At 39.3% G+C, this 18,609-nt stretch overlaps 5 protein-coding genes across 16 annotated transcripts; 2 read left to right on the forward strand and 3 right to left on the reverse strand.

Annotated features, from left to right (window-relative positions):
- Nucleotides 1-308: 308 nt before the first annotated feature.
- On the reverse strand, nt 309-4,572 carry LOC148167482 (uncharacterized). 6 transcript variants are annotated; one of them, XM_088047156.1, is made up of 8 exons: nt 4,436-4,572; nt 3,494-3,652; nt 3,272-3,446; nt 3,091-3,230; nt 2,739-2,980; nt 2,514-2,684; nt 1,408-2,462; nt 309-1,364 (listed from the first exon to the last, which is right to left on the reverse strand). In XM_088047156.1, exons 2-8 carry the CDS (start codon nt 3,650-3,652, stop codon nt 1,186-1,188), a joined length of 2,121 nt encoding a protein of 706 aa, XP_087903282.1. In that variant the 5' UTR covers nt 4,436-4,572; the 3' UTR covers nt 309-1,185. The 6 variants fall into 6 exon arrangements, with proteins under 6 accessions (XP_087903282.1, XP_087903280.1, XP_087903278.1 ...); XM_088047154.1 differs by having other exon boundaries at nt 309-1,358; nt 1,408-2,684; nt 2,739-2,977; XM_088047152.1 differs by having other exon boundaries at nt 1,408-2,684; nt 2,739-2,977.
- Nucleotides 4,314-4,882, forward strand: LOC148167483 (uncharacterized). The gene is made up of 4 exons (XM_088046910.1): nt 4,314-4,317; nt 4,413-4,452; nt 4,515-4,752; nt 4,802-4,882. The coding sequence occupies exons 1-4, from the start codon at nt 4,314-4,316 to the stop codon at nt 4,856-4,858; spliced, it is 339 nt and encodes a 112-aa protein (XP_087903036.1). The 3' UTR covers nt 4,859-4,882.
- Nucleotides 4,883-4,925: 43 nt separating this feature from the next.
- On the forward strand, nt 4,926-9,439 carry HDAC6 (histone deacetylase 6). Of its 5 annotated transcripts, none has more exons than XM_088047148.1 (11): nt 4,926-5,010; nt 5,116-5,165; nt 5,215-5,441; nt 6,193-6,382; nt 6,630-6,901; nt 6,951-7,143; nt 7,307-7,366; nt 7,486-8,082; nt 8,132-8,433; nt 8,481-8,676; nt 8,731-9,426. In XM_088047148.1, the coding sequence occupies exons 2-11, from the start codon at nt 5,124-5,126 to the stop codon at nt 9,277-9,279; spliced, it is 2,628 nt and encodes an 875-aa protein (XP_087903274.1). In that variant the 5' UTR covers nt 4,926-5,010; nt 5,116-5,123; the 3' UTR covers nt 9,280-9,426. The 5 variants fall into 5 exon arrangements, with proteins under 5 accessions (XP_087903274.1, XP_087903273.1, XP_087903275.1 ...); XM_088047147.1 differs by lacking the exon at nt 7,307-7,366 and adding an exon at nt 7,218-7,277 and having other exon boundaries at nt 4,927-5,015; nt 8,731-9,439; XM_088047149.1 differs by lacking the exon at nt 7,307-7,366 and adding an exon at nt 7,218-7,277 and having other exon boundaries at nt 4,927-5,015; nt 5,224-5,441.
- Nucleotides 9,440-9,627: 188 nt separating this feature from the next.
- Nucleotides 9,628-12,757, reverse strand: LOC148167485 (prolyl endopeptidase). Of its 3 annotated transcripts, none has more exons than XM_088047356.1 (12): nt 12,659-12,757; nt 12,365-12,461; nt 12,110-12,317; nt 11,774-12,060; nt 11,588-11,727; nt 11,385-11,541; nt 11,132-11,332; nt 10,894-11,082; nt 10,582-10,844; nt 10,318-10,530; nt 9,949-10,276; nt 9,628-9,895 (listed from the first exon to the last, which is right to left on the reverse strand). In XM_088047356.1, the coding sequence occupies exons 2-12, from the start codon at nt 12,428-12,430 to the stop codon at nt 9,830-9,832; spliced, it is 2,118 nt and encodes a 705-aa protein (XP_087903482.1). In that variant the 5' UTR covers nt 12,431-12,461; nt 12,659-12,757; the 3' UTR covers nt 9,628-9,829. The 3 variants fall into 3 exon arrangements, with proteins under 3 accessions (XP_087903482.1, XP_087903479.1, XP_087903480.1); XM_088047353.1 differs by lacking the exon at nt 12,659-12,757 and adding an exon at nt 12,511-12,637; XM_088047354.1 differs by lacking the exon at nt 12,659-12,757 and adding an exon at nt 12,515-12,634.
- Nucleotides 12,758-15,109: 2,352 nt separating this feature from the next.
- On the reverse strand, nt 15,110-18,158 carry Dyrk3 (Dual-specificity tyrosine phosphorylation-regulated kinase 3). The gene is made up of 2 exons (XM_088047357.1): nt 16,983-18,158; nt 15,110-15,820 (listed from the first exon to the last, which is right to left on the reverse strand). The coding sequence occupies exons 1-2, from the start codon at nt 17,895-17,897 to the stop codon at nt 15,128-15,130; spliced, it is 1,608 nt and encodes a 535-aa protein (XP_087903483.1). The 5' UTR covers nt 17,898-18,158; the 3' UTR covers nt 15,110-15,127.
- Nucleotides 18,159-18,609: the final 451 nt, after the last annotated feature.

Genomic DNA, 18,609 nt, shown 5'->3' on the forward strand with positions numbered 1-18,609 from the left:
TTTATATCAATTTTCTCGCCTGTCGATTGTTGTAAAAATGGTGGATGCGCCGGTCATGATCCCACTTTTTATAACCGGAACTTTATGGGAGCTTAAAACTGGTAAGTACGAAAGGAAAATAACAAATCGGGATTAACGCCAATGAAAATAGACATTCTCTTATGTTATGCATATTTTGCATTCATTTTGAATAGCGAAAATCTGAAGCCAGTATTGATCCAGAGCGCGCGTTCCAGCTACTTCAGCGCATTTTGTAACGATATTAAATCATTCTGTTCTACGAGAAGGATAATGAAAAAAGCTTTGTATCATTTATTTTTTATTTGCAGTTGAACATTTGAAAACTGTAACAATTCAGGAATCACAACATGGATACGATGATAGCTGTGGAGTGTCAAAACAGGCACATTTTAGATAACATCGTTATTAAAATGCATGTAGGCGGTCACGTATTCATTAGTGCCTATAAAAATACATGTATTGAAAATATATTAGTGGAACAGTACAGTTTAACAGGGAATGCGTGAAAGAAGCCCAGTTGGGGCTCGGTCAGTCAAAAAATTTTAGTGTTATTTTTGTCAAAATAACATTTCCCTCACAGGAAATAACAAATACTGTCATAATTTAACTACAATTAGAGTAAAACCTAACAACGGTTAATCAGGCCGTATTGTTTCAAAAACAACGTAATCCGAGATCATATTCACAGATCATTAGTCCGTTCCAAATACCACATTCAAATTATACTAAATTGTACTACATTTTACTAACCGATATTGTTACATAATTGATTGTGGCCCACTTAAATGATCAATAAGCACTTGGTTATGAGTAAGAAATCAATAGGAAGATGGTACCATAGTGGATGCTTCGCTTTAGGAAAACTGGGGAAGTGAGCCAACAAACTACAGTTTTTCTACGTCATCTAATCTACTATTGTCTCTACTAACCCAAACGCTACGGTTTTGAAAATAATTCTACGTCCGTTTAAATATTTAACAACTACAGGTTACTTTGTAGGCTAAAAATCTAAAGACATTGCTTTTCAGGGCACGACAACTTTCATCGCCACGCGCCTTATAGCGTGATATTATCAAAATAAACAAAATGTTCTAGTCTACGTGGTGTTTGTCTTGAACATCGACTCAGTATAAAATTATAAATATATTTGTATACGGCAAAAAATTATAGACGTATGTTGTGGGAACTCCTGTACACCTGCTTCAAAGAAGCGGATTGATCTTCCAGACTCTTCTTTAGACTGGCAATGGTGTTCATTAAAACTTGCTGTCGTAGATTTTCCGAGCTACTTTTGTACTCCTGCGCCCCAAGCCGGGTGGGGGAATACGGCGGCGAATCTGCAACTAAAATCAATAACACTTCACCACCAAACAAACCTTAACTTACTGCAAACATTTTCGTAATTGAGGTTAAACGCAACAGTTTTTCCACGTCCTGAATAAACTTTCCTTCGCACCGGTTCGCTTTGAGGACATCCGAAACTTAAGGAACCTGTTTGAATTGCGTGACCGGAATCTCTCTTTTTACCCACCCCATCATTGTCGGAATCGCTGCTTGAACTGGAGCATTCTTGCAATTTATTTTTATTTGGTTTCTTTCGATATTTAGGACTTCTTCGGTTTGGTTCGTTCCTAATGTGACTTCTGCATAGTTTCGAGGAATCGGGGCGTTTTGCCAGCGGCGACGTAGGAAGCTCTAATTCCCGCCTGAGCAACGCGGGAGAATTATTAATCATAAACTTAGTAATGTGATTTCTCTTAGGGCTAAATCGGGGACAATTAAAATTACTGGACGGTAGATTAGAAAATGGTGGACCTGGTTCTTCGATCAGTCTGTTCTTCATGAATAATTCCGGTTTGGCACATTCAGTGTTCCGTAGGATTTCCACGCGTTTATTTGCGGGGCCTGGAACCCGCCGCGGAGAGAGACCATTAGTTTTCATGCTCCGCAATATGTGTTCAGCCTCAACGATTAGTTCTCGATATTTCTGATCCGCTTCTTTATCTCTTTTATCAATAGTCGAAAACGGATCATCGTGGCTGAAGCTAATGGAGTTAGACCGTTTCTTGAGGCAATCATCTAAAGCCAACTTCGACGTTGGATGGTGCTTCGATCGACGGACGGACAAAGGAGTAGCACCAGCACTCTTAGAACCATTTTGTTGAACAGTTGGGTTTCTTTCCAACTTATGTTTCTTTTTGTTTGAACTAGACCTGCGTCTCTTCTCGCTTTGTTTACTCCGACGAGTTGTGCGTCTCCTGGAGGCTTTCCTCTGTAAGTCGAAATTATAATACGTACAATGTCCTGTATTTCGGTCCTCTCTTGGATCAATCTCTAGGTAAGAGCCGTTATCTATAAAATCGAACTCTCCTTCGACAGGTTCATCCTCATCTCCTCCATCTTGACCCGTATCTATATCCGTATCACAATCTGTCGGATCGCTATCAGTAAGAATGTCATTTTCCTTCTCGTATACGTAACTTTCGTCATACTTGCCCATCATCTCGTTCAGAGTACAATCATCTTCGTCGCTGGCAGAAGGTTTTTTAGTCTCCCAGTGGACGCTGGTAGCGCTCAACGAAGAACAAGATGACGATGATAAAGACTGTTGCCGCAAAACAGAACTGCGAACGGTCGATGGGCTCAAAAACCGCCCCGAAATTCTGTAATATTAAATAATCAGCAAATCAAAAAAAAATCTTCCACGGCTTCCTTACGGACTGCCAATGCCCGGTCCGGTTGAATTGATCTTGGGGATCTCCTGACGGAACTGGCTGGGACTGAGTGTAGCTCCTGGAAGCCACGGATTCGTCCTGATTCTATTGCGTTGTCTAGGAGAAGTTAGAACTGGGCTCGCAACAACTTCGCTTAATCTCGGAGGGGTAATCCCGCTGGTGCATTGGAATGTCGGGGTGGTGCGCGCCTGTACGGTGTGCACCCTCTCCATCTCTTGCGTCTGCTATTACTCCGCTCCAGTGAGAATTCGATTCACACATCGAAAAGCATGCAGACACTGATATTACTATGCTCGAGCTCCAACTTCTACTTTAACAACAACGAATGATTTACCATATTCGGAGGTCTGGATGGAGACACGCACTTTGGAGATGGAGGAGGCGGCTTGGATTTTATCTCAGTTCCATTGACACGTTGGTGTAAAGTCCGTAGTTGCTCGTGGTACTGTTTTCCATCTGAAAAATATTTCACACCTACAGAGAAACTTTGATAGACGTCGTTTTGCAAGAATCACCTGTACGGATATTAATGTAATAGTCCGGGGGAGCACCAGGGGATGTTCCATCAGTAGAATAACCGGTAGAGTATGCGGATTCCGGAGATGAAAGATTATTGGCGGAGTAGCGCGTGGCCGGCTGTTGAGCGGCTTCGTTCCCGGTTTTCCTGATTGTGGCTCCTTTTCCGGTTGTCTATTTACAATCAATTACTGACCATCATGAATGAGACGCAAACTTACCAATATATCGTCTTGTGAAGACCTGCAACTATTTCCCTTCTGCCAGTTCGATGCCGACAAAGGCGGAGGGTTTAAATTCTTAACTTGTTTTTCTTTCCGGTGTTGTTTCTTGCGCGGCCTCACTGCTTCCATCCATGACCGAAGTTTGCTACCAAACATCTGAAATTCGCAAGAGTTCTTCCGATTGAGAAAGCCGGATGTCATAGTAATAATTATATCATTGTTTACAAATACTGAAACTAATATTAGAATAAAGGAAGTGAATTAAATAGACTGACGCTGTACAGATGGTATAAACTGAAATATGTACGGAAAATTACGGAATCTTATACTTTGGCCACATACATCAGTGTAAGACTTCCAATTAATTAAATTTGATAATTTGAGTAGATTAAACAAGGTGATAGGTGCTGGGGGCCTAACGAAATGCGCCGAACAAATCTACCGCGACTGTGGGTGTCGCCATGGTGACCAAAGATAGATAGCGAGCTTTTAGACCTAGGAAATTATAAACGCATTCGTGACATTTTATGTGGTAAATACGTGTCTTTTTTGTTTGCTTTGTTACGATTACCTAGCCCTGTGTCAATAAGTAGCAACTTTTTTGTGCCAACTGAATAAAGCGCAAAGATACAAAAGAGCTTTTGTAAGCATTGTATTTCAGTTCGACCCAGATAAAATAATTGTATTGCTATAATTATATTGACATAATTAACAACAAACAACGCGTGCAATACAGGTGGTTCATTTAGCTATTTCAATGGGGTTTATACAAGCGAAACAATTTTGTAGTCGCTAAATAGTCCAAATAAACAAACAAATGGGTAGATCCCGGGGGCGTAATTAATTTTTTTTACAAAATCAATCGACTAAAAATACGTTTACGGCGTCAATTAAATTATATATTAAAATGGTAAAGCATGCACACTTCAAGCTACTTACCTTGAAATCTCCGCTTAGTTAGTCCCGGTCTAGATAATTAATAGGTAACAAAATTGTAACAAATAATATGGATTTTGAGCCATGTTTTCACAGGCGTGTGCGTACAACCACCAACAAATTTCTTCTGGGAGAGCATCACCTCCGGACGCCATCGACGCCGCTTCGGCAGGCGTCGCCAGCGTCGTCGCTCTCTATTTCAACGCCACAACGTCTACCATTTCATCATCAGCAACCACCTAACTTTTCCCGATTTTATGCTCAAATTAAACACAAATCGCGTTCAAAGAAACAAAAATGGTGAATTTTGGCGGAGTTCGGTAAGTAACGTTGTTACAATTTACGTAAAACTGTAAATAGCACTTTTAGAGAGCCTCGGGATTCGTTTTCTATTTGAATTGTTATTCAAATTATTGTAGCCTTTGATTTGAATTTGGTATGATTTCGCGGGCTTTCGTCAGCCAATCACAAGCGAGGACCGTTAGAAACCGTTACAATCCGCCATTTGCAAGAGTAAAGAAGACGGTTCATAGCGCAACAAGACCGCGTCGGTGTGGTGTAATTGTAAACATCAACAGGTGAGGTAATTCAAACAAATAACTTGATAAAATAGTACAATAACACTCTGTTTGTTATGGAATTCAACTTGGATTTACTGATAAACTTATAGAAATCATTTTCAGAACGTGAAATGGATAAGAAGAAGGGCAGAGGACCGGGCCCAAGCCGCCAGGTTTGTTTTCACGTTGCCGGTTACAAAACAACATAATTTACATTTATAGTCCCTACAGTCGGTAATAAGTAAGAAAAAGAAGGAAATGGAGGAGAAGAAGGAACCCGATCCCGATGAAACCATTGTCGTTGATCCTTACGAAAATTCGGAGGCATCAAGATTGGTCACAAGAGGCTTCACGGGGATTGTCCACGACCCAGCAGTAAACACTCATCGTTGCGAGTGGGATCGGGAACATCCAGAAAACCCGGAACGACTTAACAGAGTAATCCATACGTAAGTGCTTCAAGCTTTCAATGTTTTAAGAAGTTGTGCACAATAAATTGACTAACAAACAAAATATTTGTGCATGTGATCAATAAAATTTTTATTTTGGGGCCATCACAACATAGACAAACGTGCCAATGATATGTTTTGATTGTAAAGTTGTAAAAATGTTTTTCCAAAAAAAATTGACGATTGAATTATGGATATGTGAGGGCGGATTCTTAGGCAAAAAGCCACCTGCCTATCTATCTGTCTTAGTTTAGGAAATATGGAGCTCTATTTCATACAAAAGTCTGCGTAGCCTACAAATTCCGGTTCCAAATTTCTATTAGTTTCATTTTATAACGTCGGTTAAAGTGCAGAACTTCGATTTTTTTTTGTGTTTTAAAGTGATTTTTTATTAAGATAATCTAATGAACTTTTAATTTGAAAAAATTAGAATTAAGTAGATCTAAGCTTAATATGGATTTAATTAAATAGAGTAAGGGCCAGTTTGAAAAACATTTAAATGTTTCTTTAAAAATGAAGGGTTTTGTCATAGAAACAATGTTGTAACAATAATTTAAATTTTCCTTTTTTGTAAAATTGACTTTTAGCGGTTTATTTTGAACTAAACGCGTTTTGTCGCTTCTGTAAAATGATCAAAAAACGATTTTAACCGTCGTTATGAAAGTGTATGACACACAGCCGAGACTATAGTTCTCAAGTTCGTGTTAACGAGGGTTTACTGTATTAATTGTTTGACTTTGAATTTTTTTAGATGCTTGGAATACGAATATCTCGGCCGCTGTGTAGACCTACAGAATATTCTACGGGATGATATTTTTGAGCGTATCTCGAAGAAGCATTCGCCTGAGCACTTCAAAAGATTGCAAAAGCTGTCTATTTTGAACGATGTACCGTCTTTGGAAGTAGAAGCCTCAGGCTTCGACTCTGTCTATTTCAATAACGTAAGTACAGTAGAACCTTGATTATCCGGGTACGCATTATCCGTGCATTACAAAAAATCGAAAACCAACTACTTGGTATTTTTGCTTTCAATGTTAGAAAACTTAATTTCACGAGTAACAGTTGGTGTAGTTTAATGTGTTAAGAGCAAAAAGAAAATTATAAGTTAAAATTTCTGTTTTTGAATAGTAGTGTTCGCAAACATTAACAAAAATGCTTGAAATAAAAATTACGAAAAAATTGTTTTAGTTCACTTTTGAAGCCGCCAGCCGTGCAGCATCTTCTGTCGTAAATCTTGTCTTCGCCGTCGCAAAAGGTGAAGTCATGAATGGTATGGCCTTCGTTAGACCTCCAGGTCACCACGCCATGGCTGAAGAATACAATGGCTATTGTTACTTCAATAATGTGGCAATTGCAGCTGAGGCTGCACTGGACGACAAACTTTGTTCGAGAATTTTAATTGTCGACATCGATGTTCACCATGGACAAGGCACACAAAAAATGTTCTACGATAGAAAAGAGTAAGTTGAGTGTTGGGTGGTATTTGTGGTTGATTGTAAAGTTTTTTAGTGTGCTTTATTTCTCCATACACAGATATGAACACGGCAATTTCTGGCCGTATTTGCTTGAGAGCAATTTCAATTTTATAGGGCAAGGTGATGGACTTGGGTACACGGTAAATGTTCCTCTCAATACGACGGGGCTAATTGACGATGATTACCTGGCTGTCGTTTTTAATCTTTTGCTGCCAATTAGCTATGAGGTAATTGGGAGGTTTTTATTTGTTTTAATCACATTTCGCATTTACGCATTGCACTAACCCATTATTTTTGCTAGTTCAACCCTGATCTCATTATCATGTCCGCGGGATATGACGCAGCAATCGGCTGTCCAGAGGTAAATATTAACTTCTTTCTCTTTTTTAGTTTAACCCAGATCTTGTTATTGTATCTGCCGGTTATGACTCTTGCATGGGTGATGAGAAGGTTACTATTTTTAATGACTACTACTGAAGAGTTTTGGCACAGTTATGTTGGAGAGGTGGATGGTTTGCCAAAACTCTTCAGTAATTTTTCAACATATTCTAATCAGTCTTTTCTCTTAGGGTAAAATGAATGTAACCCCGGGATTTTACGCTCACCTCACGAGTCTTCTACATGGATTGGCCAAGGGGAAAATCGCCGTGGTTTTAGAGGGTGGTTATTTCCTGCCGACGTTGGCTGAAGGTGCTGCTTGCACCCTCAAAGCGCTCCTAGGCGGTGCCTGCCCTGTTTTGGAACCCATTAGAAGCGTGCACCCCATGGTCAGAGAAACTATTCAAAATGTGAAGCGGGCGCTTTTTGGAAAATGGAAATGTTTCCAAGTTTGTGACCTATTTAGCCCCGCCGACTCCAATGACGAAGAAAATTTGTACAAAATTGGCTACTTTGGAGCAATTGAGAAGCCTCCATTCCCCACACGTAACTGTTATCCGAAGAATCCTTCTGTGGATAATAAGTTCTACGATAAGCTCAACTCAGCGTTGCACGAAAAGTACTTGGCTCCAGTAAGTGCCCCGGTTTTGTACACTTTCGACGAAACCATGTTGCTTCACACTCCTCAAGTTGGAGATGTTGAACGCCCAGAAAGGCCCGAGCGACTGACGTCGATACTCAAGACATTCGACGAGTTTGGTGTTGAAAACCGCATGAAGCTGGTTCCGGTAAGCTAACACATTATAATAAGATGGTGTGTACATACTTTTGTTACAGATCGTGGAACGCGAGTTCGAGGCGTACTCTCCACATGCTCCGGGGTACTATGAAAGTATCCCTACAAGCAAGCAGACAAAAGACGTGTATGTCAACGATTTTACTCCCGGCGCCGTCCTCTACGCAGTCAGTGGACTTCTATGTCTTATCGACGAAATCATGGCTGGAAAGGGTTGTTCTGGGATTGCTTTAATCCGTCCACCGGGCCACCATGCAGAATATGATAAACCGCAAGGTTTCTGTTTTCTGAATAATGTTGCCGTTGCAGCTAACTACTTCCATATTAAATACGACTTTCAACGGTAAGAAATGCGGTGCTCATAATTAAAGATAATTTATTGAATTTTAGCATCTTGATTGTCGATTTTGATATCCATCACGGAAATGGGACTCAAAGCCTGTTTTATACCAACCCCCACGTCATGTATATTAGTATACATCGTGACGACGACGGGAAGTTTTTCCCTGCAAACTCTCCGAGGAATTACACCTACGATGGACACGGTGCCGGAAAAGGGTTCAATATCAACATACCCTTCAACAAGGTACAATCTAGTCACATTGTCATATCCATGGTTGGTTCATTCATATTTTTTTAGGACAAAATGAGCGACACTGAGTACATTGCCGTTTTCCATAACATCATTTTGCCGGCGGCTTACTCCTACGGCCCTCAAGTTGTTTTGGTTTCGGCTGGATTTGACGCGGGGATCAACGATCCTCTTGGAGGTTACGCAGTAAACCCTGAAACCTTCGGTCACATGATTGCAATGCTCAAACCCTTGGCTGAAGGAAAGATGATAATTGCTCTTGAAGGAGGTTATAATTTGACCACTACCAGTTACGGAATGGGTATTTGCGCGAAGGCTCTTTTGGGAGACCCGATTGTAATGCCGAGAGATCTTTACCAAAGGTTCTCCAAAGAGGCAATCAAGACAATCAGAAATGTGACCAAACATTTCAAACAGTATTATGAAATCTTTGCTGTTAACAATACCTTGCCAAATGTTCCCGTATTGTTAAAGCATGTGGAGAATTTTACTGAAGACGTGTATTCTCAAGAGCTTTCCAAGAAACTCGATGCCACAAGAATTGATGATAATCAGTATGTTCAAGATGAAATCAACGCTTTTAACAGTTCCAATTAACATCTAGTCTAACCTTGTGATTCTAGTCTGGAAATGGACTAATTTTTGATAGTTTTTCATATATTTAATCATTTTGTTTGTTCTTTGTTTTGAGTTACTGTTCTTATCTTTAATATTGTTTGTTCGTTCTTTAGTTTAATAATTGTTTGTTCGTTCTTTAGTTTAATAATTGTTTGTTCGTTCTTTACTTTAATAATTGTTTGTTCGTTCTTTACTTTAATAATTGTTGGTTCGTTCTTTACTTTAATAATTGTTCGTTCGTTCTTTGCTTTAATAATTGTTCGTTCGTTCTTTTCTTAAATAAACGTTTTGTAACAACTTTTTTCTTCTTTATTGAAAGGAAACAAATTTTGCACAAGTAGGTATTTATTGTTATCAAAACAAGATGTCAAGACGTTTTTGTAACAACACAAAATGGTAACAAAGCTTTCCATTTAGGTAAAAATGGCAACATTTTATAATATAGCAATATACAAACGACTTTCCTGAATACAATGCTAAAATTAAAACAAAATTAAGTTAAATGAACAAATCGATGTAATTCCGGTCCTTAGGAAAGGAAAGTGAGGTTCAAAGCCCGGGAGATGAAGCAGAACGTGTCTGTTACTTCTTCAATCTACAAAAGAAGAGTTAGCATTCGGTTTTTCAAATAGTTTTTCTTGTACATACCACTTTCGACGTAGGTTTTCCCTTTCCATGTCCAGCTCTAGTTTCTATCCGAATCATGAGTGGATTCTTCTGCGCTGGAACACCCCCAATCTGGTGTTGTAGTTCAGCAATAAACTTCAACGAATGTAAAGGTACAACGCGGTCATCATGGTCAGCAGTCATAAGAAGAGTTGCCGGATACTGTCCACCGTTCTTAGGGATGTTGATGTTGTGTAACGGCGAATATCTGTATAAATACTCGAACTGTTCTTGTTCTTCAGAACATCCATAATCGGACTTCCAAGCGTAGCCAATGGTGAACTTGTGGAAACGCAACATATCCAAAACTCTGATTCAGTAGGAATACTCTTATCATTTGACCTGACTTACCCCACTTGACAAATCGCAGCTCCGAAGAGACTTGGCGCTTGGTTAATACAAGCAGCTACGAGGAGTCCTCCATTTGAGCCTCCTTGAATTATGAGCTTTTCCACACTTGTGAATTTGTTTTCCACGAGATATTTCGCAGCGTGTTGGAAGTCGTCAAAACAGTTCTGCTTTTTGCCGAAGCGCCCGCCGTTGTGCCAGTTGTCGCCGTATTCCCTACACAATTCAACAACGTAGAGCAATTTTTATAAATAATAGTTTAATTACCCTCCTCCGCGAATATTGGCCAAGGCGTAGACGCCGTCGAAGTTCTCGATGAACACCAAACGCGACACACCAAAAGACGGTGTTAAATTCACGTTAAAACCTCCGTAGCCGTAAAGGAGGCATGGACGGCTTCCATCGTTGGGTTGTCCCTTTTTGTTGATAATAAACATGGGGATTTTAGTCCCGTCTTTACTTTTATAGAACACTTGCTTAGTTTCGTACTTCGAGGGTTCGAAATTTCCGACTTTGGTCTCATGAAACAACTAAAAAAACTCCTTCATATTTGTCACGATTTTATATAAACAATCTTACTGATTCTTTAACAGCACCATTGTCATCGAAATCAACCTTGAAGATTATATTTGGCGTAAGGAATGAGCAGAAACTGAAGAACATTTGTTTGTGGTATTTTTTTCCAGAAATGGCAGAAATAGTTCCTACGTCCAACGTAAAATCGTGGAGTTTCTTCCCGGTAGATAAATCATACAGATGCATAATATTCTAGAATTACAATTAAATTAAAAGTCTTGAGGATCTGAACAGTTCGTACTTTGACATCCTGAAGGTAGCAGACTACCAGCATATTGTTGTTGATCGCATGGGCCCAATCTAAGACATCTTTCGGGTGTTCAGGGATGAGATCTTTCCACTCGGATTCCACAGGATTTGCAAAGTCGATGCTCACGATTCGGTAGTTCGATGCATTTTTGTTCGTGTAAAAATAGAAGATGTTGTCTTCATTGGTGATATACTGAAAGAGTAATTTTAATACTAAAGGGGAAAAAAAGGGAAACTGTGGATACCTCAAAATCGGCCACAAATTCGGTGACCACTTCCGTGAGTTTCAGTTTTCCTTTGATTTCTTCCGAATTGAATTTGGCAAAATATAGCAAGTTGTTTTTGCAGCCTTTTGTTCCTGTTATCACGAGATAATTACCGCAATGGCTCACATGAGCCCCACTGAAAAAACCGCTTGCACAACTACTAAAAAAAATACACGACTTACATTCGTAGTTGTGGATCATCAAACTCCACAACCACAATATCCTGGGATTGATCAGTTCCAAGTTTATGGTAATACAACTTCTGATTTTCGTTGGATTTCGTTTCGGAACCGTCGGCTTTCCCCATTTGATCCATATAAGCCTGCAAAGTATTATTCAGCAAGGAAAGGGTTGCTTGTGAGTCTCACCCCATAGAAAAAGCCTTTGTTATCATGCATCCACATCATTGGTGAAAACTTGACTTTCTTCAATATTTCATCATAGTCTTTCCCAGTTTCCACATCTTTGAATTTGATTTCGAGCCAGTCAGAGCCGCTACTGCTCAAACCATACGCAAAAGTTTTACCATCTTCAGAAAATGCAGTTCCTGAGAGAGCTACAGTTCCATCTTCTGACAAAGTATTAGGATCAAGGAAAATATTGGCGTCAGCGTTCAGGTTTTCTTGGACGTAAATAACACTTTGGTTTTGAAGACCTGTGAAGTTCTCAAGCTCAAATTTTATCTTAACTTTGGTGATGCGTACCTGTGTTCCTGTACTGATAATATCTACTTCCATGTCTAAATGGCGTGGAATACTTGGTGTAATTCCATAATTCGGTAATTTTATTTTTGATGTTTTCTTTGAAGACACAACCATCTAAATACGGTCGAGTGATAGCGTTCTGGGCGTCCACAAACTTCTGAGTCTCTGGAGCATCTGGATCCTCCAACCATCTATAGGGATCACTTATCTAGAAGAATAGGAATAAAAAGGAGTCGTGGAGACTGTCTTAGTTACTTCAACGCCGAAATAGTTGTCTTTTACGGTTTCGTCTCGGCGAGCTTCTGGATACTTGAAAGACATATTTCTCTTTGTACAAACAGAAATGCACCTACTGGAAGAGAAAACAGATTTGGGACACACAACCTTAGAGAATATTTTACCTACTCCTAAAAATATTTAACAGAATATACATTAACAGAATGGGAAAATTGTACATGTAGCATACACGTAAATGTTAGGTTATGTTTTGATCGGCTTAGCCTGTCAGGGAGTTTTGGGCGACCAACCAACAAAAACTACCAAACTTACCATCATTGACCCAAAGAGTATAAATTCGGAAATGATCAAATTTCGCTGCGTTTACTGTAAAAAACTGCAAGTAATTGTGAAATTCTTATCAGTTCGAGGACAATAAAAACCAGATAATAAAGAAAGATTTATTTAAATCCTATTAGTTAATGATATATAAACATGACTTAAATTACATACAATCACATCTTTTCTAAATTGAATGGTTAGTTAGCAAGTTATAAGTTATGTGTACTTGAGAAGTAAAATAAAATGCAAGATTTGTGTAGTTAAAATAAAAGAACACAATAGGGTGCTCGCATTTGCACCAGAACATGAACAATAATTACACTGGAACAAGTTACAGTTCAATAAGGCCTGAGCACGAACTATCGCCGAGCTTCTACATAAAATAAGTAACATTAAAGAGATCAAGCCCTTTGCAGCAGTCAGGGGCCATGTCTGTATGTACAAGTGAGCACAACGGGCCCCTACAACAACTTACACTAACTACTCTATTTACTCAGGAATTTATTTAACTAAAATCATTAAGTAAAAAAACTATATTAATTGTGAATTACCGCACCAAAGACTTTCGGGTCAGACCATATTCAGAGTTGATCAGCGGGAAACTTATTGCTGTTAGCATCACATTTTCTATTTGGTACAAATTTGTGACTTAAGCAACAACAAACGCCTCACAGTGTAATTCGTACTTGAGACGGTCAGTCAAATTGATATCACACAATGATAAACTATTTTAATTTAATTAATAATAAATCACATTATATATAATGCAAATGTGCGTTTTAAGATTCTCGCTTTTGTATAAAAATATGAAAAAATATGAAGCTTTTAGAACTTAACTTCTTTATACAATTATGATACATTGTCATTTTGTTGGTAACTGAATATGTTGATAGGAATCTTCCCAAAGTATGGTGCGATAATGTGTGGCAATAAATTACATAAAAAAATCAGTAAAATGGACAAACAAATGTGCGTTATCTTTCAAATCAAACAACAAAACGTGTTTATATACTTAAATTTATGGACGTGGGAACTAATTCAAAGTGTTAAACTGCTGACAGATTCGCTTTTTTTTGTAACTTATTGGAGGATCTTCGTCTACGCTGACAGTCAAACAATCAATCCTTAAAAATTAATATGTACAGTAAAGTCTACTTACAAGTGCAACTTAAGACGTCTAGTTTCATTGCTATAGGCACTATCTGTACACAATCAGCTAACAATGAGACAAGTTCTTCAAATCATAAAAAAGACTGAGAAATGAAAGACCTGCCACATCATCCACCGACAATTTGTTCTTTTGTTAATATTATTCTACATTACCGAGCTTATATCATTAATCTATAGTCCTTAAATTCAATCACAGCAATTCAAGGACCTTTACATAATTTAAATAACAATCAGGCAAGCGTTTTACAACATTTTGGTACAAAAATGTCTAAATTCATACAAACTACGTATCACTTGACGGTTTAAATGTACCCAACATTGTACAGACGACAAGCAGTTTATCCGATCGAAAAAATAATTAAGCTCTTTGTCTTGATTTAGTTTATAAAAAAAACCTAAAGAAAGGCCTTTCTGACAGATCATAAACGTCGTTGTGCTCAAAACAAAACAAACTACTTAGTTAAACCCTGAAACAGTCATCTCACATGCTCAAATAGTGATTATTTTGGTCTGCAACTTCCAAATTAGACTCAGTAAATGCGAAAAAAAATTGAGCAAATAGCAACAAAATATCAGTTAACATAAGGTCATGATTCGGAAGTTTCCGCGTCTGGGTACCGTATTCTCATCGAAAAAACGCCAAGCTCGTTAAATTAGCCTAACGTAACCCTCAATCTCAAAAAATCTCCATTTCACTTTACTCTTCATTTCATAAATCATATTGCCTATTTAGCTTAAACGAGGAACAAGTCAATTAAGCAGTCAAAGTCTTGAGAAATGATCAAATAAGTGACTCTATGTTTATTTAAATTTACAACACGTTCAATAATTTATTTCTTATATGTACATGCTTCCAGATACATAAAAAAAGTTTTGATATATTGTGTTACGCACAGTTCTCAAGTGATAAAATACTTTATTAAAATCAATTAATCACGTGGTCGAATAAAACATAAATAAATTAAAAAAGTGAATAAATACGAGTGATGATCTTGAACTGCCTCGGTGGAACGAGGGGTAAGCGATGTGAGAACCAATGGTGTGTCGAAACCACGCCCACGCCACCTCTGAGGCACGAATGTTAGGTATTGCACAAGTCTAATTGGAGCATGAGCACGATGACAATAAATAAATAACATGACACGAACATAACGAATATGAGATGGAGGAATTGACACGGCGGAATGTACACATTCCACAGTCTCACAGTCCGAATTGGCAGCGTCGCTGACATATGCAATCACAATAACGCATTTCGCGATATGATTCTAACTAACCTAAAGGGCTTGGCTACGTGACTGGTGGTAGTTTGCCTGAATGCAGTGTTGCCGAACGTTCTTCACTGAGTTGTACGCGGACCTTGTTGCTGCTAGTGAGAGTGTTACTCTTTGGGGTGCGCACCCCCGTAGGCGTAGACCTAGCACCGGAGGGCTGCTCTGCTTTTTCGTTCGGCGGACGCGGCAACCTTCGACGTAACCACGCATGACGTAACGCCGCACTAGGTGTCATTCGTACCTCCGGATCCCAATGTAGACACCTTTGAATGAAGTCTAGGAAAAGAGGGTCGTCGCACCCTTTGAGCGCTCTTTTCAGGTCTTTTGAACCCGGAGGACCTCTAGGTTTGCCGCGTCGGCTGATACCCGCGCTTAATATCACTTTGCCATCTGGCATCGTAGAGCACGTGCAGTACCGGGGGATACCCTTCGAGCTGATGAAGTTTTTGGCGCGTTTGGATTGGTCCAATAGCTTCTGAGGAGGCATGCCCAACAGTTCCATTATACAGGCTAATTGGTCGGCTTCGTCTTCGCCGGGAAGCAAAGGAAATCCTGTAAGCAGCTCAGCGAGGATGCAACCCAATGACCACATGTCGATGGGCATTCCATACTTCGCACCAAGGATCACTTCAGGAGCACGATAAAAACGTGATTGTATGTAAGTGTAGACACGGTTTTGTTCGTAGCAGGAGGAACCAAAATCTATTACCTAAAACAAAATTCGTATGTTAGCAAAAACCTTGCTGGGAGGTTCTACTGTACTTTTCTGTCGCACTGTATCACCTGTCTTTTTTTAGTATACTTTCGCAATTAACTATAAAAAATTAAACAAATATTTATGCTTAAAATGAAAACTGAAATATGATAATGATATTGATAATCAATAAAAACTTGCCAATATGTACATTAATTAAGAATAGAACGTGACGATCTGGTTGACCAACTAGTTGTGCACCAATTTCTCATCACAATTTTTATCGATCTCTCGACAACGAACACTTTTCCAGAACAATTGTGATGCAAATTACATTTTTATATTTTGCAGACACGTTATGAACTTATGACAATGTTTGTTTTTCAGAAATATATCAATGTCACCACACTTTGATGAAGTTTAATTAACAAACTTCCCAAGTCTGATTGTTTTAATGAAAACATTAAAATGTGAGCGTTGTGAACCAAAATAGCGTGTGTACGTAATCAATAACTCCACATCATTTTTTTTGTTTACGATTTATTGGATCTAATCTATAAACATCGATTAGGCAATCATGTGTTAGCTAACAGGGAAATTTATTGCAGAATTTACAAACAATAGGATGAAACAATGCAGGGTGTTTTTTTGACGACTGAAAAAAGCGGCGATGTGTGAAATTTGTGAATATAACCGAAATGGGAAGCCTTACAACTGTCCTGTATCTGTCCTTTATTTTTCAGGTCAGCCATCCGAATTCTAAAAATAAATCGAAACGTGGGAACGGAGTAGCGCGAAATATAAAAAATTCAATTACAAATCTTATAATTAAATACTGTGTCATTTTTATTGTTGAACGTTTCTTTTCAATAGTATCACCTATTATGAGAAAATTGTTTCGCAATTACAACAATGACAAAATCGAAAATGACCGTGAAAGGCTCTGCATTTTTTGACATCTTGGTAGCTGCAACAACTTTTTAAATCTTTGAAGATAAAGGTAGAAATTTGTGATTCAAATATGAAACAGTTACTATCAATTTACCAACTTAAAACATGAAATCGATAATTGTTCGTTCAATAGACACCGAAATTGGTTTTTGTGTTCTGCAAATTTTTACTGAGCGTTGTAAAAATAATAGGAAAATTGGGGTTTAATATGGGAGATAAAACTGACCTTGAGTCCACTTCGGCCTTGTTGCTTAAGAAGGACATTTTCAGGTTTCATATCGCAGTGGATAATTTTGTTCCTATTTAGAGCATCAAGACATTGCAGCAGCGAGTGACTAAATTTGCGTACTAGCTGTAGACTAAAGCCCTGAAACTTGTTTTTCTTGATAAGTTCATAGAGATTGATGGACAAGAGTTCAAAGGTGATGCACATGTGATTCCGAAAAGTGAAGGAGTCCAGCATATGTATAATATTCATAGTGTTGTCTTTATCCTGCTTCCGCAGGTGTTCCAGGATGCGCACCTCCTCCTGTGCTTGACGATGAAACCGCTTCTCGTTGCGCACCATTTTGAGAGCCACATGCATGTGGTTCTTGTGATCATAGGCCTTCACCACCTGGCCAAAGGAACCTTTACCAATGACCTTGAGAACTTCGTACCGGTATGCAACATGGTCATGGGGAATGTGCAAATAGGAGCCCTGGTCGTTGTCGTATTCGCAGTTGTTGGGGTTGCCAATGATGCCGGGGCGCTTCTTCGCGTTGGCTCCAATGAAATATATCTGTGAAAAGTTGAAAATCTCGTGGTGCTCGTAAGGAGTGAGCTTGTTCATATAGAGCTTCATGACCTGGTCGGGGGTGGCCACCATGGTTTTGTGCTTCTCCGACGGCGGTCCCGGAGAGCCTTTGGAGGGACGCAACACGTGGGGCTGCATGCACTGTAAAGCACAAGAGCCTACCACCTGCAGGTCCGGCAGCCCCCCGGACGCGGTCGTGGTGGCGGGGGGGCTCTGCTCCTTGGCCGCCGGCTTCAAAGGCGGCAGTGAACCCCCCTCGGGTAGGTATGAATGCGACGACACGGAGAACAGCTGGGTGCGGGACATCGGCATCTTCACGGAGTTGGCCACTGCGGCGCTAGACATCTCTAGCGCATTTCCGACAACCCAGAGGTTGATGGCCAACCATTAGAGCGAGAGCTGAACACATTCACGCACCACTGCGATCGAACCTTCAGAACCCGCACAGAACCCTCATACACATGTTTCACCACCGATCCAGGCACCCGCTTTCCCTTGTCCCGTTCAACTTTATTACAAAAACATTTTAACTATAACAAAGAGATTTTGGTTATTTTACAGCCATATTTCCAATCAGCCACCGAGTCCTGCCAATTGGTGGCGCCACCACACTCTGGACCGAACTTACTCGGCTAACCCCGGATCTACTCGCCACATTTTTTAACTCACGCTATTGGTCCCCCAAAAACCGCTTATTTCAATTTTAAAACAAACATTATTTTATGCTCATTAATATCAATTAAAATTCACAGATCACTAACACTTCAGTTCTGAGTGCATTAAATTAACACTTTTTGCACGTCGCCATTCCCATTCCCTATTTGTAACAATTATGTACGTTTATTCGTCCTTGACTCAACAAATAAGGGTCAATGACTTCCTCGAAAGTTATGCCAGCCAATGTAATTGCGACTGTAAAACATTGCACTTACGCTGATAATCTACAAAACTTACAACTTTATCAAATCCGTTTTTTACAATCTGTTCCAACATAACCATTTCTAATCCACTTGCCATTGTTTCATAACATTTATATTATCAGATAAAAACAAAACTA

Source organism: Gnatocerus cornutus, chromosome 10 (assembly GCF_029298725.1).
Source record: "Gnatocerus cornutus isolate USDA-ARS CGAHR chromosome 10, icGnaCorn1.1, whole genome shotgun sequence".
NCBI classification, from domain to species: domain Eukaryota; kingdom Metazoa; phylum Arthropoda; class Insecta; order Coleoptera; family Tenebrionidae; genus Gnatocerus; species Gnatocerus cornutus.

Coding starts and splice junctions, on each gene's coding strand:
- LOC148167485 (XM_088047353.1), bottom strand. CDS start 12,566: ATGTACAATTTTCCCATTCTGTTAATGTATATTCTGTTAAATATTTTT. Junction 12,061..12,109: donor TTATCAGTACAGGAACACAG/GTACGCATCACC, acceptor AGAACTTCACAG/GTCTTCAAAACCAAAGTGTT. Junction 10,277..10,317: donor GCTGCGATTTGTCAAGTGGG/GTAAGTCAGGTC, acceptor CTACTGAATCAG/AGTTTTGGATATGTTGCGTT.
- HDAC6 (XM_088047148.1), top strand. CDS start 5,124: ATGGATAAGAAGAAGGGCAGAGGACCGGGCCCAAGCCGCCAG. Junction 7,144..7,306: donor TGCTGCCAATTAGCTATGAG/GTAATTGGGAGG, acceptor TCTCTTTTTTAG/TTTAACCCAGATCTTGTTAT. Junction 8,434..8,480: donor ATTAAATACGACTTTCAACG/GTAAGAAATGCG, acceptor ATTGAATTTTAG/CATCTTGATTGTCGATTTTG.
- Dyrk3 (XM_088047357.1), bottom strand. CDS start 17,897: ATGTCTAGCGCCGCAGTGGCCAACTCCGTGAAGATGCCGATGTCCCGC. Junction 15,821..16,982: donor AAGGCCGAAGTGGACTCAAG/GTCAGTTTTATC, acceptor ATTTTGTTTTAG/GTAATAGATTTTGGTTCCTC.
- LOC148167482 (XM_088047151.1), bottom strand. CDS start 3,652: ATGTTTGGTAGCAAACTTCGGTCATGGATGGAAGCAGTGAGGCCGCGC. Junction 3,231..3,271: donor TTACATTAATATCCGTACAG/GTGATTCTTGCA, acceptor GTTTCTCTGTAG/GTGTGAAATATTTTTCAGAT. Junction 2,981..3,090: donor CATCCAGACCTCCGAATATG/GTAAATCATTCG, acceptor GCGGAGTAATAG/CAGACGCAAGAGATGGAGAG.
- LOC148167483 (XM_088046910.1), top strand. Junction 4,453..4,514: donor TACCTTGAAATCTCCGCTTA/GTTAGTCCCGGT, acceptor ATGGATTTTGAG/CCATGTTTTCACAGGCGTGT. Junction 4,753..4,801: donor GTGAATTTTGGCGGAGTTCG/GTAAGTAACGTT, acceptor TAGCACTTTTAG/AGAGCCTCGGGATTCGTTTT.